Genomic DNA, 16948 nt, shown 5'->3' with positions numbered 1-16948 from the left:
CTAAATGTGATTTCAACACGGTGCTGGTAATAAGCCCAGAATACTTTTTGGCTATGTGTATGGTGGTCCATGTACAGAGCTAACGTTAATAGAATTTCCTTCTCTTGATTAACATCTGTAATATATATAATAATATAATTGTAACACATTTACACTAAAGTCCATACAGTATGCACAAAGTAATGCTTAAAGAGGTCATATTATGCTCATTTTCAGGTTCAAAATCTTACTTAGGGGTTGTACCAGAAAAAGTTTACATGGTTTCATTTTCAAAAAACACTATATTTTTGTTGTACTGCACATTGCTGCAGCTCCTATTTTCACTTTGTGTGTTGGACGCTTTGTTTTAGCCATGGAGTGATACATCTTGCCTCTACATGGTCTTTGATGGGAGTTGCACATGCGCAGTACCTAGTTAAGGACTACTAGCCAATCAGAAGACAAAGAATATGGGTGAAAGAATGGATTAGCACACGAAGGTAGCAGGGATCATCTGAGCTACAGAGCTGGAGGTGAGTAAAAAGTGTTTTGCAGTGAAAACGTAGCTGCCTGCTCTGCCAGCTGCCTGCTCTCATTGGCTGGATGTGGATGTCTCTTCCATATATTTGGCATGCTAGATATCTGGCCGGCGTCTGCAATGTGTCGGGGAGCCGTTTTGATGCATCGTTGAGTAGTTCGCACATAACGACTGGCGACAGCAGATCGATCGCTGATTTACCCCCAATCACAGCCTGACGGTCGCCGAGCTCACCGACCGGCAAATCGGGCTAAAAATCGTGTAGTGTGAACTAGGCTTAACCAGCTTAGCAATGTGGACTGGAGCAAGAGTTTCAGAGTGGTGAGTTTAATTGAGCTCTCTCTACATCACAGTAACAACTTTATATCCATTGACTGCCCGGAGGGTAGCTAGTGTTTGGAAGGGAGAGGAGAGGTGTGTGCTGCAGCTCACTGTTCCACTTGTGTTTTTGAGGGCGTGTCGGACTGGCTGCTTGGTGAGCAATATGATGCGCATTTAGCTGTGACGTCACAGAGAACAAACGGAAAAGGCTGGATTACAAACGAGTTATTTTCAGGCAGTCGAGAGCAGAGTTTTCTGTGGGAGATGGGAACTCCCTTTCGGCTTTTTCACTTTGCAAACCTATTACATGCACAAAAAAGGTATATAACTCAATAAAGAACAGGGAAAAAGCCAAAAAGCATAATATGGCCTCTTTAATTCCTTTCAAATGCGGAACCTATGAAAATACGTAATGAGCTTTTTGAACACTGTGTTATTATGTTACATAATACATAATTTTACATTACATTATAGAAATTATTGACTAGTCCTGATAAATAGAAAATGAAGTAACACCTGTCACAATATGAACTGGGTGACTAGAGCTATCTTGTATAATGTATGTCCATAGTGGAAGCAGGCGTGTGTAAAATAGCTAGTTTTACAAACAGGACAAGTGGATTAGTGTGAATTTTGGTACTATATGTGATAAGGGGTCGATGTCAGGAGGCTTCTAGACTCCGGGGCCAGAAGAGGAGCAGGAAAAGTCTCACCTTGTTAGGTGAAACTTCACACTCTCCAGGTGCCACCGCTAAGGCTTAGACAGAACAGCTCCATTCGTCACAAATGCCATTAACGTACCACTGAGGAATAGCACTGACATACGTCCATCTGGATGTTTGACTGCTCATGTCTTGAAGTGTTCAGCAGGCCAGATTTGACATTAACTGCGCCAGTGGTACATAGCTATTTAGTCTGCTCAGTGGTGATATACTCTCCATTACATGAAAGTTGTTTTGTCTATTTATGGTTACTTCGCGAAATTCTTTGGCAGCCTGCACTGAACAAGCTCAAATGTACTCTCGCCTCGAACACATCTTTGTACACGTATAACACAGTCGTGGCCACAGTTCAGTTATCAGCATGGTGAGAACTAAATAATACGTCAAACTGACTACCTCACATCAACTTGCAAAATCTCTATACTTTAAAGCTCCACCCTCTTAAATGTTTTCATGTTTCTGGAATGCTTCCTTCAAATAGTCCCCTTATAGTATTAATTTTAGGTATGAGTGGACCCCTACAGTCACACTGGGCTCCCTCGTTATTTGGAGCTTAAATGTGAAATGACATCATGCTTGCAAAATAAAAGCAGGTATAAAAATACCAGAATTATTTTCTTTCCCCTCCTCCTGCAGAGATCAAATGAGTCCATGAGGGAGAATATAAAATTATGGCCTTCCTGAAACAGGCCAAACAGTCAGCATTACAGTCAGGCTACGTCATGAGTCAGCAGTGGGTCACCTGCTATGACCTCATACCAATTCTATTTCACACAATCTAGGAGGAAGGGCTACTGTGGCTGTTGGCTGGTATAGTAACTACTTCTGCATGCTGGTACTGTGTGCCGAAGTTGCATCTTTCCCTTGTCTTAGTATTAAAGTGCTGTTAATCAATGTAGGTCCAAAACAAGAAAGAAAAAAAAGAAAGAATAGAAACTGTTGCCTAAACCAAACAAACCAAGAAACCAAACCCATAAGAAATATAACTAATTTTTTCTCACGTTTTTGTGTTTCCTTAACATGAATATGTTCTTTTGACATGAAATGGTTACTCTCATTGTTTTATGTTTTTACACGTCCCATAGGTTGAATTTAAACCTTAAACTAAAAAGAAAATCTACGATCATAAAATGACATAGACCAGACAAAAGAAAACATAATACACGATTACCTACATGATTCTCTGCCATCTGAGGGTCTGTCCACTATGCAAAATGGCAAAATGTGAAAACAGGGCCAACATCTGTGAGAAAATAGTGGAACTGTGATTATGAGGTAAGATAGTAAGTTGTAGAAGGTATGAGGTATAAGCTACATGTACAAGCAAAGGAGAGAGAGCCACAATCATGATTTCACATTATAAAAACAGGACAGCAACTGATGCTTGCTTGTCTGCAGTTTATTGTTTGCAATTTTATTTCTTTTTTTCAGATTTTTTTTCACTGACGTTTTGGTCAAAAATTCATGATGTCGTACAATATCCCATCAAGAAATCAAAATAGTAAAATGATTTTGGTAGCAATTGATACTCAACGTGACAGGTTAATTCCAAGTAGCCAATAACAAGCACTTCAAAGACCAGGGTGTATTGCTCCCCAGACCAAATATAAAAAAGATACAGAACTAGAATACAAACTATGGGATATTTCTGGAAAGTAAGCAAATAACAGTCTCAGATCAGAGTGATTTAGCCGTTCTGGTTGTACAGGGATGAATGACTCCACAATTTGTGGAATCCAAAAGTGGCTTGGTTTCCACGACTAAAGCATCTTTGTTTTAGGGAGAATTATTTTGTATCTGTGTTAATTTTTTAAACTTTGATCAGAGCATTTACTCAGGGGAATAAAATAGGATAATTCAGGAAATATAAAGACAATAACAATTTGCTAAATAAATACATGTGTGTTTGTGTGTGTGTGTGTGCCTGCTGCTGTCTATGATCCTGTTGGCCAATATTAGGGCTGAAAAATTAATATAAATCTTATCAAAATCGCAATATGGCCTACAGCAATTTTTCAATCAATCGCAGGATGTGCAATATTTGTTAAAGGCAAAATGTGTTTCCGGTTCCACTTTTAAATTAAATTTTGTCATGCTGCAGAGATGTCCCAGCCTACACGTCATATTCTACAGACTTAAGAAAACATCTTTGTTTCATACAGATCCTTACAAAAATCATACCATAATCATTTAAATGTTTTTCAATAAAAGTGAGAATAACCATCGTAATTGTAATATCAATCAAATTTAATCACAATTAGATATTTTTTCGAAATCGTTCAGCCCTATTCAGTATCATGTTTGAATTTAAACAAGGATCAAACTGTATGTATATTTGACAATCAATATGGTCTGATGTCTCCTCCAGATGTTGAAGACACCGCCTTGTGTGGATTTCATAGCTAAATTCATCAGCAGCCTGTCATCTTCCAAAGTTTCCCCTGTGGTTTTGTGTATTTGGTTGAAACCAAGAAGCAGAGGCTGCTCTCTACCGTAACTGCCCATCTCTCTTCATTCAACTCCAAGTCAAGTTTTGAAATGCCTTGTTTGCACAGCAGGCAATTAGGGTAATGACATGAAAGACCATCAGACAAAATGCCTGAAATAGCATGCAGAGCATGCCACAGTTGATGATGGATTTTCTCTGTCGGCTTTGAAATGCACTGAAATAGTGAGAAATCAGTTGTCAGGCACCCGCAGCGCGTTTGGTGTTCTGCACAACCAGACCTCACACCATCAGTTTTGTTTAGAAATGCTCTCTTTAACAACACAAACACACACACAAACACACGCAGACACACAGGTCTTACACTGACTGCCTACATTCCCTATTCTCTCATGCCAACAGATAATCTTAACCCAAAACTAGCCCCTTGAAGAAGTAAAGAAAGGCCAAAATGACCTCAGACTGAAAAAAGTGGTTCCCTCAAGGATAAAACACACACGCATCTCAATACCAGAGATGCATCATTATAAACAGAGTATTGCATAAAACATTGTATGTGAGGAGCATGAGGACATACTGAAGAATACCAGGCACTAAGCACCGACTCAAGACTCTCCAGGCGAGACAATTTTTGGTTGACCACGAAAGACCGCGCCCAGCACCCAACCACCAGGAATGTCTCTTTCACTGGCAGTGCAAAATGCTCAGCTCAGCACCGACTCCTTAGTCTGAGCGAATGAGGAGGTGAGGAGGTTTGTCACCTGTTTGGAGTTGCAACTGCATCAAAGGTCATTCTGACATGAAATAAGGCTTATGAAGTATAAGTCCTTAGAAATTAGAGAAAAAGGTGAACAAAAGCCATTAACTTTCAAGTGGAACAGACTACAAACACAAAAAATAAGTCTTACCATTGAGATGTACAAGAAAGATGAGACACGCCTGTGCACAATATAGAGTGGCTCAGGATTCGCTGACATACTGCTTTATTTTGCTTCATGGTATTTCAGCAAGCAGCTCTGCAGGTTAGAAATTCAAACATATTAGGTCCCTGCATTACCCAAGGTTACTCCCATATGCAGCAGAAAAAGCACTGGCTATGAGCTAACATGAGATCTCACCTCAGATACAGATGATACACCCTTTTTGCTCATGTATTTCTTAATATGTCACTATATCTTTTACAGAATAAGCTGCTTGCATAATATAAGCTGCTTGCAGAATATGCTCAGTTTTTGAAAAACTGAAAAATACATGATTTGCTGCCATCTAGTGTCCACAATCCATATCCACACAGGAAGTGACACCACTTTTTGAACAGCGCACAGACAATACTGAGTGCATGTCATTAAAAGAGCTGCAACCAAACACACAATCCATCAAACAACAAAAGCTGCTGCACCAATCTGCTCTCGGGTTAAAAATCCTTCTTTCTCATTCTGTAACAACAGCCGAATTCACTTTGAACAGCAACAAAGGTCATGCCCTTTCTCAGACACTTAAGCTATACACACATTCTGAAATTATCCATTCATTTTCTCTGTTATATAACGTCAGTATGGCCACAGTGTCTGGGCTCTCCTGTTTCCCTGCAGTTAAACGCGCTAAACACTACCTTCATATTTCCCAAGAAGGTGTGGGGAGATGGAGGGCCTGGTGACTGAAAACGCCTTGTCATTGCATTGCCTGCATTCCTGTGCCTGGCTCCTGTTGGCCTGAAGACTATTTATACAGCCACAGAAGAGGCCCCTCATAGCCTGCAGGGGAGATACACGTCCTGGGCCACTGACTTTATGACTTCTGATTACACAAACACCTAAAAAAAACCTTGCCTGAAAACTTCCTGAAAGTGAACCCCTTAGAGGGTCCAGCGGACAAGACACGGACTGGTTAAACCCCAGTTATGATAGCAAGGTCTCAGAAGATACCAAACATGTCAGGGTGAAGTGTAGTGAAATGTGTATAAACTGATGGATAAGACATCTAAACAATTTTATGTCATAGTGCACCCTCAATGTTGTTATTTATATAAATATATATAAATATACAGAGCAGAAGTTCGAAGGAGCTATTCTGAATATTTAATAGTTTAAAAGTGACAGTATATACAATATGGACAGTATGGCCCAGGATTACTGAATCTCAGACAGAAAAGCTACTGCAGAAGGACCATCCTTACAGCCCTGAAATCATCACATTAAAATAGACTGCAACTTTAATTAATACAGGTATGTCTCTATAGTAAACAACAAGCAAGTTGACTGAGCTGTGAGGTTGACACATCTAGAAACAAGAGAGGAGTGTATTTTTAGTTTGAACTGGTGCATATAGCCAGGGACAGGGGGTGCTGTCCTCTCAAATGGAATAACAGTGTCCCTGCTTTAACTGGCACAGGTACAAATGGACAAATGTGCTTACACAGAGTGGAAGTCCCCCCCAAACCTGAAACCAGGTGCTCTGTTTGTCAACACAATTCTCATCTCCTGGCCTCCTCCCGTCTCGCTCACCTTATCTCTAATGGCCGGGCTGGATCCTGGAGCTTAGTCTGGTTAACATCACTGACGCAGTGATATAAAGGTCTATTCATATGCTGTGGGTCAGTGCATACTTGGTTCATGCTCATTCAATATCTTGAACTTGACCTGTATATGACTTGACTTCAGCAGGTAAAATGTTTAAATTCTTCAGAGAAAACAACATTTCTTAAAGGGTTATTTCACTCTTGACCTCCACGTGAATACAATACAGAAGAATGAAACTGGGCATGTGGTGCTTACAAAATTGGAAAAAAAAAACCAAGAGCAAAAACAATGTTACCCTGGATAATCCAGTTCACTGTCAACTGTTTTCATTGGAACTACTTTCAACCAAAGAAATGATCTCAATGAAAACTGTTGTTCTGTAAATTATACACACACAGTATACTACGCAGCAACAGATGCGCGCTTTCTGGAAAGATATCTTGCAGTCACTTCCATTGTATTGGGGTTGTTTTTTTTATTACATAAATGCTCCGTATAGCACCTTTCTAGTCTTTTTTTACACTACCTCGCATTCACACACATTCATACACTGAGCCTAAGTGTTCAAACAGAAATTAACATTCATGCACTGGTGGAACAATTCGGGCTTTAGTATCTTGCCCAAGGACACTTCGACATGCAGCCTGGAGGCAACCTCCTGAGCCACAGCTGCCCTGTTATAATTTTTTGTGGACTGACTCTTCAATCAAGAGAATCACTTGGCTCACCAATGCACCATCAACCTCTTTATAGTGGTCAGCTTAAATAGTGTTTATGATTACCTGTATCAGAGAGGGCCAGGACTCACATCACAGATTTACTTCTGGACAATACAGCTACTTTTCACAACAGTGGCACGAACTCTATAAATAAATGCTGCAATACTATATGTGTTCACCCTTAAACTGGAAACAAGACGAGGCTAAGGCAATAACAAGACAATTCTCTTGTCTCTAATGAGAAATCGCTCAATTGTTAATCAGCAAATGGGGGGTATATGGGGGTTGGTCTGGCCATTCAGTAAAAATAATGACTTAATGAGTAACTGAGGCTTGATAAGTCAATTGAACAGAAGTAGATCAACAAAAAATAACAAATAAATAAATATAAACAAAATTGATGAATCAATTGACAGAAGAATACCATTAAACAAATGATGATTAAAATAATACAATGATAATAATTATATAAAGATATAAAATAATTGAATGTTTCAGTAAAGTAACTGCACCTACTTATTAAATCCAACCCCCATAATTAAGCCATATGTTTCAGGTTAAACCAACTGGGTTCTTAAACCTGGTTAAGTTCTTAAAATGCACAGGAAAATGGATATTTAACATCTTCAGTTCCATGACAACGGGGCAAACACCATCTGAGAAAAATCATGTGATAACCACCAAAAGCTCCAGGACAATTACTTAATAGACGTTGTGGTGAGATTGTTTGTTCAACCAAGGTCAGACCTTACCTGACGAGCGGCAGAGGGTTTCCTCTGACTCTGCATTCCAGACGAATGGGGCGTCCTTCTGCCACCTCCTGACTCTTCAGCTTCTGGAGGAAGCAGGGAGGAGACAGCGCTCCTTGTGTGGTTGGAGCTCCAGAGTGTTGGTAGCTTGCAGACACTGCCACTATTTTCGAGTTTCCAGGCTGAGGCTCCAGCCTTGTGACTGGCTGGCTATTCTGTATCTCCTCTTGTTGAACGGGATGCAAAGCAGGAACAGAGACTGAGCCCTGAGGGACTGGTCGCTGACTCCTTGGAGACAGATAGCCACTATCAGGGGAGGAGGAGTCCTCCTCCACCTGCTGCTCCAAATGTGCAGAACCTTTGAAGATGGATGACAGCTCCTCAATGAACGTGGCAGCTCGGCTACAGAACTCTGTGGCTGAAGCTGCGCGATCGTTCAGCTGCAGGCCCTCATGAAGCAGCCTGGGTTTATCCTGCTTATAAATTGGTTGGATGGGTTTGTGGCGGACTATCTTCTCAGGAGGGGAAGGAGCCTCACTGAACACCTGCGTGGGTTTGAGGGGGGTGTTCTGGCTGGAAGAGACTTCAACTGCTGCATTGTCATCTGGGCAGGGGGCTTTGGTCTGGTGCTGCAAGTTTGGACTTGGGGTGAGGTTCTCAGTTGTCTGGGGGGGCACAGGAATGGAGGGAACATGTTGGAGAGCCTGCTCCTGGGATGTAGGATTAGAGGGGCCTGGACATTCAGATTCAATTGTGTCACCAAACGCTTCCCGGGCGAGGTCCAGGCTACGATTAATCTCTTCTGCACTCAAGAAGGCAGTGAGATCTGCAAAGTCCCCATCCAGCTCTGTCACTGAGTCCAGGCAGAGTTCCCCATCAGAGGATGCCTCAGAAAACACACCGCCATCACCCTCCAAAGTCCCGCCTCCTGCCGGGTCCTTCAGCAGCACAGAGATGGGGAGTGGTTGATTCCAACTCCCGTCCTGCATCCTGAAATACACATCAACTGTCATTAACCAGCAGATTACACACATTTATACTGTAGACAGTACAGTTTATACTGTACATGAGATAACTATCAGTAGCAAGGGAAATGACTAACAAGAGGAGTCAAGCTTAAAATTAGATATATAGACTTCACAATACTGGCTCATTTGCTCTTGTAGCCATAGCTGGCAGGATGACTCAGGCCAGTGTTGTCTGGACACAGTTGGTGGGTATTAGCTAAGGCCTTTTTCTGAGGTCATAGTGAACATGAACGGCATTTCTTACTCGCTCTGTTTCTGACATTTTACCCCATCACTTTGCTCTTTGTTGTACTTACTTCACGTGTTTTACTCCACTTTAACAGGTAGTTGAAAATAATGATTTTTTACTGATTTCAATCCAATCCAATAGATTTTTGAGTTATCAATCAATCATTTTGCCTTTCAACTGATACAATGAAAGTGTCCAAAGTTCTTATTTTGTCTGACCAACATTCAAAAAATCTAAAGGTCATTTCTTTTACAATATGACGTGGAGGAAAGCTAAAATTAAATAAAATAGTTTCATGTGTTTTGTTTATTTTTGATAAGATTAAACAACTATCAAAACAGTCACTGATACATTTTCTGTCAATTGTTTAATCAATAAATCGACTGATCCTTATAAGTACCGATATTGTAGGTAAAGTTGGGCCCATACCAAACAATATACAGAATATATAGCCATATATTTTAAGTACAAAAGTCCCGTATAAATTCTGAATTTCTTGTCATATGTTCATACCGTCAATTTATATTACATTTTCCCAAACTAAAGCTGTGCCAAAAAATGATGGAGAGTCACAGAGGCCAAGGGCATCTTAAACAATAATAAATTAAAATAAAGTGTACACAAGACGACACACCTTGTGTACTGTACATTTATGTCACTTGTTGCATCCTTCCTTATTGTTCACACATAATGTTCTAGTGTCACTTTTTGACTCGGATGTATCGGTTACATGCACATGTAGTTTAAAACAGGTATGTCTCTTCAGCTCTGATCTTTCGGGACACTCTTGGCGTGTAGGATGATATGAAGCTGTTGGTGTATATACATGCAGTGTGACACTCAGTGCCTCATGGCGTCCTGAAGACCAGCTGTTGTTATTTTTAATCTCCTGGGCTATGTTTCACGGCAGCAGCAGCAGCACAAACTCACCCACCCTGAGCTCAGGAGCGAGATTCTTGAAACTCAGTCGCTACCTTCAAACACACTCAGGTACAACTAGGCACACACAAACATACATTAACAGTCACTGGGCTAAAGAGTTAAACAGACAATCCAAGACTCTCAAGCGTTATATTCTCTGAAAAGAACAAAAAAAACAGCACAGCGCTTATTAAATATGAATGTGGAAAATGTTAAACAGTGAGGCTGATTGATAGAATGTTAACAACTGTCAGTGCTGTCAAAGATTTCATTTAAATACTTATTGTATGTTAAATATGTATTTTCACAGTATTCGCTATATTTAACACAAATAAATGGTTTAAAATGAGAAGGAATTTAAAAGTCCTTAAAATAACATGACAGAGAAGATATTGTATACCATGTTTGAATTTGACAGATATTGTATATTACCACTACATTTAAAACAGTTAGACTGTTACATTAGATGAATTAAGTGATAAACAATTAACAACCAAACCACCAAATGCTTTTGTATCAATAAAACAGAGCAAAGCTTACCTTAAAGTGGGCTATGTGTCCAAATGCTTTCTCCTGGTTTTGTGGTTCCAGGTTTGTCTTGTTTATTAAGTCAGAATGAGTCAAAAAGAAGCGTCTCTTTCCAGAAGAGCAGCCTTATTGGTCAGACAGTATCTCTCAGGTTTAGGCTCCAATTGCATACTGCCTCTGCAGTGGCCTGCTGTCCCATCTGTCCCGGTTTCTAACTTCTCACTGTGTGGGGGCTATATTTGGCCCCTGGCTCAGGTTTCACAGCCAGGATACTGGCAAGAAGAGAGAGTGTTCTGGTAGACCAGGGGAACAGAAGGTAGTGATGACATTTTTACAGAACCAGTACTTGTTAATCAAACACACTTAACAGTGCAACCTGTTATAATATCTGACACTGCACACTCACAATATGAACTAAAAATCCACCAACATTCAGAAGCTCTCAATGTGCACTGATCACTGTTAAAACCACAGGTTTGGATAATGAAGAGATATCAAACGTCCTGCGAAATACATTAATGCAACTGGCTGGGTAACAGTTTGTCTAGTGGGGTCTGTCACATCTGTCAAGGTTATTTTAAAAGCAAGCGTCCAGGTAGCTTAAGAAGGGAACTTGTACTCTCAGGCGGACGACTAGAGGGTTTGACAGAGGAGGAGCAGGGGTCCTCAGGCAGGCGGCCTGGGAGCAGGGCAAAAGCAGGGCTGGAAAGTTCAGGCGGCGGCCTGGGGTCAAGTCAAAAGAGCGGAGGATGTCCGGAGGACTAACACGAGGCCGGTACCAAGGGCCGAACGGGTCCGGCAGGCAGCCCAGAGGCATAGGCCAAGGGCTGAGCAGGTCCACAGTGCGAGCACCGACAGTGGAGGTCGGGCTGGAGACCAGCAGCAAAGGCAGGACGACTCTGGAGGCTGCGAAGGCAGGACTACTCTGGAGGTCGACCAGGAGCCAGGTCTGGTCAGGTCTGTAGCCCTGTGACATGACTGGAGATCAGGACCGAAGTCTGGTGGCTGGAGTGCGGGACAAGAGGCAAGTGAAAAGGCAGTACGACTGGAAGCCAGGGGCTCCACCTGCCTGAGCTTGCAGCTTAGCAGGAACGGGTGCTGGCTAGATTGCCACCTGGACACGAGGAGCTGGACCTCGGACTGTGCACAAGCAGCAGGAGTCAGCCGGGACATGAGGAGCAGGAGACAGCCGGGCTGTTGAAACCAGGAACAGGTGTCGGCTGGACCACTGACTGGTCGTAATTCTGTGGCGCAGGGCAACTGAGTCTCTGTGGTACTGGGCAGCTTAGTCTCTGTAGCACTGTGCAGCTCAGTCTCTGGGGCTCTAGCAGCTCAGTTTCTGGGGCTGGACAACTCAGTTTCTGGGTCTCCTGGCAGCAGGATGATAGAGCTGAGCAGCGAGGACACGAGTTAGCCGGGACATGAGGAGCAGGAGACGGCCGGGCTGCTGATTGGAAACCAGGAACAGGTGTTGGCTGAACCACTGACTGGTCGTAATTCTGTGACCCAGGGCAGCTCAGTCTCTGGGGCACTGGCAGCTCAGTTTATTCGGCTGGGCAACTCAAGTTTCTGGGGTTCTGGGCAGCTCTGTCTTTGGGGCTCTGGGCAACTCAATCTCTGGGGCTCTGGACAGCTCAGTCTCTGGGCAGCTCAGTCTCTGGGCAGCTCAGTCTCTGGGGCACTGGCAGCTCAGTCTCTGGGGCACTAGCAGCTCAGTCTCTGGGCAGCTCAGTCTCTGGGCAGCTCAGTCTCTGGGGCACTGGCAGCTCAGTTTATTCGGCTGGGCAGCTCAGTCTCTGGGGCACTAGCAGCTCAGTCTCTGGGGCACTAGCAGCTCAGTCTCTGGGCAGCTCAGTCTCTGGGGCACTAGCAGCTCAGTCTCTGGGCAGCTCAGTCTCTGGGGCACTGTGCAACTCAATCTCTGGGGCTCTGGGCAGCTCAGTCTCTGGGGCACTGGCAGCTCAGTTTATTCGGCTGGGCAGCTCAGTTTCTGTATTGCTGTGCAGCTCAGTCTCGGGGCAGCAGCAAGGACGATGAGTGTCTCCTCTTGTGAAAAGAGTATTGTTAGGTGCCAGTGTGGCCACTCAAACACTTCATAGGGGTCTTGGAGGATTTAGGGAAAGCAGCCAGCAGAATCAGGACAGGTAGGTAGTGGGCTAGCTGATTCAGAGGCCAAGCAGGTACAATTCAAGGGTTTATAATAATAAAACAAAACGTGTACAGGCTTACAGTAAGGTAAAGCAGGCTATGGTCAAAAACAGGTAAGCTGGCCTTAAATACACAAGTAAGGGGAGGATAACTAGACACAGGTAAAACTAATTACGGCAGTGCAGGCACTCAGACATGCAGAAAACCACATAAAGTAAAGTAACATAAGACACATGAGGAAGAATCTTCAAAATAAAACAGGAAATAACAAATCAAAAACCCCAAAACGATATCAAACGGGACATGGTGAAGTAACAACAGCTTGTCAACATTGCCACTGTGTCCTGCTGAATTGACCCGATGACTCCAGATCACCCATTTACCTGTCTTACCTATGGGTATGTTAAAATGGGCCTGGGAGCATATAGCAAAAACTAGTGCTGAGATAGTAGCGAGTTTTGACAAAGCTGGCAATGCTGTTTACATGAATCATAAATACAAGATTAAAATAAGGCACAGATCCATAGCATTTTAAACACTCTGCCCAGCCAACAAATGACAGATAGAATTGCCTCATTTGGTACACCAGAGAAAAATGGCACCAAGGTGAGACTGCAGACAGACAGACAGTTAAAGACCATGCAGCCTCACTTGGTCTATTTCTAGGCCACTATCACATTTTGTGCTCTCAGAGCTATTCTGGTTCTTCATCAATCTACTGATTACAGTTAAGTGCCAGTGATAAGTTTGGAAGGAATTTCCACTGTAATAACTATCTACTTCGCATGTGCACACACACACACACACACACAGTTACAATTACCTACAACAACCTACAGACTATCTGTGCTGTGATTTATGTAAGAATAGATAGATGTAGTGTGTACAGCTTGTATAACAGTGCAAATTTGCTGTCCACTAAAAATAACACATCACACAGCCATTAATGTCTAAACCGTTGACAACAAAAGTGAGTAAACCCCTAAGGGAAAATGTCCAAATTGGGCCCAATTAGCCATTTTACCTCCCTGGTGTCATGTGACGCATTAGTGTTACAAGGTCTCAGGTGTGAATGGAGAGCAGGTGTGTTTAATTTGGTGTTATCGCTCTCACAATCCCTCATACTGGTCACTGGATGTTCAACACGGCACCTCATGGCAAAGAACTGTCTGAGGATCTAAAAGAACAATGGTTGCTCTACATAAGGATGACGTAGGCTTCAAGAAGATTGCCAAGACCCTGAAACTAAGCTGCAGCACGGTGGCCAAGACCATACAGCGGTTCAACAGGAGAGGTTCCACTCAGAACAGGCCTGGCCCTGGTCGACCAGTTGAGTGCACGTGCTCAGCGTCAAATCCAGAGGTTGTCTTTGGGAAGTAGATGTATGAGTGCTGCCAGCATTGCTGCAGAGGTTGAAAGGGTGGGGGGTCAGCTTGTCAGTGCTCAGACTATACACTGCACACTGCATCAAATTGGTCTGCATGGCTGTTGGCTTCTAAAGATGATGCACAAAAAAGCCCACAAACATTTGCTGAAGACAAGCTGAAGGACATGGATTACTGGAACCATGTCCTGTGGTCTGATGAGACCAAGATAAACTTGAACAAAGTGTCTGTGGTGGCAACCAAGTGAGGAGTCCATAGACAAGCGTGTCTTGCCTACAAGCATGGTGGTGGGAATGTCATGTTCTGGGGCTGCATGAGTGCTGCCGGCACTGGGGAGCTACAGTTCATTGAGGGAACCATGAATGTCAACATGTACTGTGTCATACTGAAGCAGAGCATGATCCTCCCTTCAGAGACTGGGCCACAGGGCAGTATTCCAACATGATAACGACCCCAAACCCACCTCCAAGATGACCACTGCCTCGCTAAAGAAGCTGAGGGTAAAGGTGATGGACTGGCCAAGCATGTCTCCAGACCTAAACCAGCATCTGTGGGGCATCTTCAAACGGAAGGTGGAGGAACACAAGGTCTCTAACATCCACCGGCTCCGTGATATGAAGAGGACTCCAGTGGCAACTTGTGAATCTCTAGTGAACTACATGCACAAGAGGGTTAAGGCAGTGCTGGAAAATAATGGTAGTAGGGCTGAACCCAAATAGTCGAAGATTTGATGCTTCAATGGGCGGAGCCTGATTCGACTGTCAAGCTTCACAGCGAAACAAGGATCATGCCATTTTGGCAATATGGGGGTGCTCAACATCTGATTTCACATAGAACTACCAGTTTTCTCCCAGTAAGTTAATATACAGCCTATTACAAAATACATTTCAACTTTTAATGCTGTAAATAAACATGTAAAGAAAAAGAATAATGTAAAGAATAAAACCTTCAATAAATGTTTTTGAAGTGTGTAAATAAATCAAAAATTGTAACCCTAACCCTGGCTCGTCTGTGCGCATGTGTAGGCGTAGCGTGTATGTGTGAGGTGGCAGAAGAGGATTTGCTGAAGAGACTGAGCCCCGGCTTCACTGGTTTTGTGCCAAGTTGTCCGCATCTCGGGGGACTTTCGGATAATTTATCACAGTTGATGAACCACACAAATAATATTTTATCATTTTTAAATAGCCGGCTACTTGAAATAGACCCGCGAGGAACCGTGCATGCAGTTGTTGGCAGCAAGGAATGCACACAAAACTCTGCATAAGACCTGTGAATGGCAGGCGAGAGAGAGAGAGAGAGAGAGAGAGAGAGAGAGAGAGAGAGAAAAGGGTCAACAATAAGCCTCAGGATAGCTGGAAATTTACAGTGTAAGTTGAATGAATAGCAGCTTCTCAAGATTAAAGCATGTAACCCCCAATCGCCACGCACAAAATTATTCGACTATCAGTCGACTATAGGCCGGACTTGACGATTCTGTTTCGACTCTGTAAATCCTTAGTTGGGGACAGCCCTAAATGGTGGCCACACAAAATATTGATACTTTGGGCCCAATTTGGACCTTTTCATTAGGGGTGTCCTCACTTTTGTTGCCAGCAGTTTGGACATTAATGACTGTGTGATGTGTTATTTTGAGGGGACAGCAAATTTACACAGTTGTGGCTGTACACTCACTACTTTACATTGTAGCAAAGTGTCATTTCTTCAGTGTTGTCACATGAAAAGACATCAGATATTTACAAAAATGTGAGGGGTGTACTCACTTTTGTGAGATACTGGATATATATGTGTGTGTATGTGTGTGTGTGTGTGCGCGCGCCTGTGTGTGCTATTATGTCTCTCTTGATGCATGTAGACTTAATTCAAGAGTAATCATAAATGCCATCATTGCCCTCCATTGGTCACAGTAGTAACTACATTACTGTCCATCAAGTTTAGAACAATATAAACAAGGAGTTAATAACTTTTAATTATTCTGAAGGTTTGTGTCATCAGCCCAATTGCTTCAATATTTTTATATGACACTGATACACTTACTGGTACTTATTCATTTCACTCATCTCCAACACCAAATCACTTCTAGGTGATGTTTTTATTAATTATTTTAAGATTTTTTTTTCAGTCATTGAAAAATCTGGAAAAGAATAGTGCATTAAGATTCTCTGAGTTACTTACTTTTTTTTATTAAATCCCCTTAATTAATTAAAATTACCAAAGATGCCTGTATGTTATTTGAAGAGGTCAAAAAAGTGGGGGGTGGGGGAAACAACAACTTGTAATTGATGTTTAGCCTATAAGCTACTCCACTAGCACCAATAAATGCTGACAGACATAATAGCTGATGCCTTTAAACAACATTAAAATAAAATACTTACAATAGAGAGAAGTGTAGTTACACATTAAATCCACGCAATGACAGACGCTCGAATGGCAACCACACATATAAAATACCATTACCATAGGAACGTTACACACTATTTTGAAAGCCAAACGACTACAATCAATAAACCATTACAACATTTGCTTCAGTGTGGACATAAATCATGTATGTATAAAGAGGAATTCTCTGTTTTTAGAAAGATCCGCTTCTACTATCATTAATTCATCATCAATGTGCTGCCTTTTATGCTGTTTACAGTATATTACCTAAGCAGTCAAAGTATATTCAGCCATTAACGAATTGCGTTTTCCATCGAAACAAATTTGCCTTCCCACGGCT

General features: G+C 42.4%; 1 protein-coding gene across 5 annotated transcripts in view; it reads right to left on the bottom strand.

Annotated features, from left to right (window-relative positions):
• The window catches only part of palld (palladin, cytoskeletal associated protein), a 53729-nt gene extending 42801 nt beyond the window's left edge, over nt 1-10928 (bottom strand). For 2 of the 5 annotated variants that reach the window (XM_038716540.1, XM_038716542.1), the window contains exons 1-2: nt 10712-10926; nt 7997-8983 (exon numbers count right to left, since the gene is read on the bottom strand). In XM_038716540.1, the coding sequence (XP_038572468.1) occupies nt 7997-8982 (986 nt within the window). In that variant the 5' untranslated portion in view covers nt 8983; nt 10712-10926. Of the gene's footprint in view, nt 1-7996; nt 8984-10711 lie in introns of all 5 variants that reach the window. The other 3 variants (XM_038716538.1, XM_038716539.1, XM_038716541.1) reach the window with 3 other exon arrangements.
• Between the last annotated feature and the right edge of the window lie 6020 nt (nt 10929-16948).

Source organism: Micropterus salmoides, unplaced genomic scaffold, assembly GCF_014851395.1.
Source record: "Micropterus salmoides isolate LMB-PRFRI ecotype aquatic unplaced genomic scaffold, ASM1485139v1 Ms_hic_scaffold_13, whole genome shotgun sequence".
NCBI lineage: Eukaryota > Metazoa > Chordata > Actinopteri > Centrarchiformes > Centrarchidae > Micropterus > Micropterus salmoides.
Note: the sequence above shows the minus strand (reverse complement) of the source record. Positions and strands in the feature narration are given on the sequence as shown.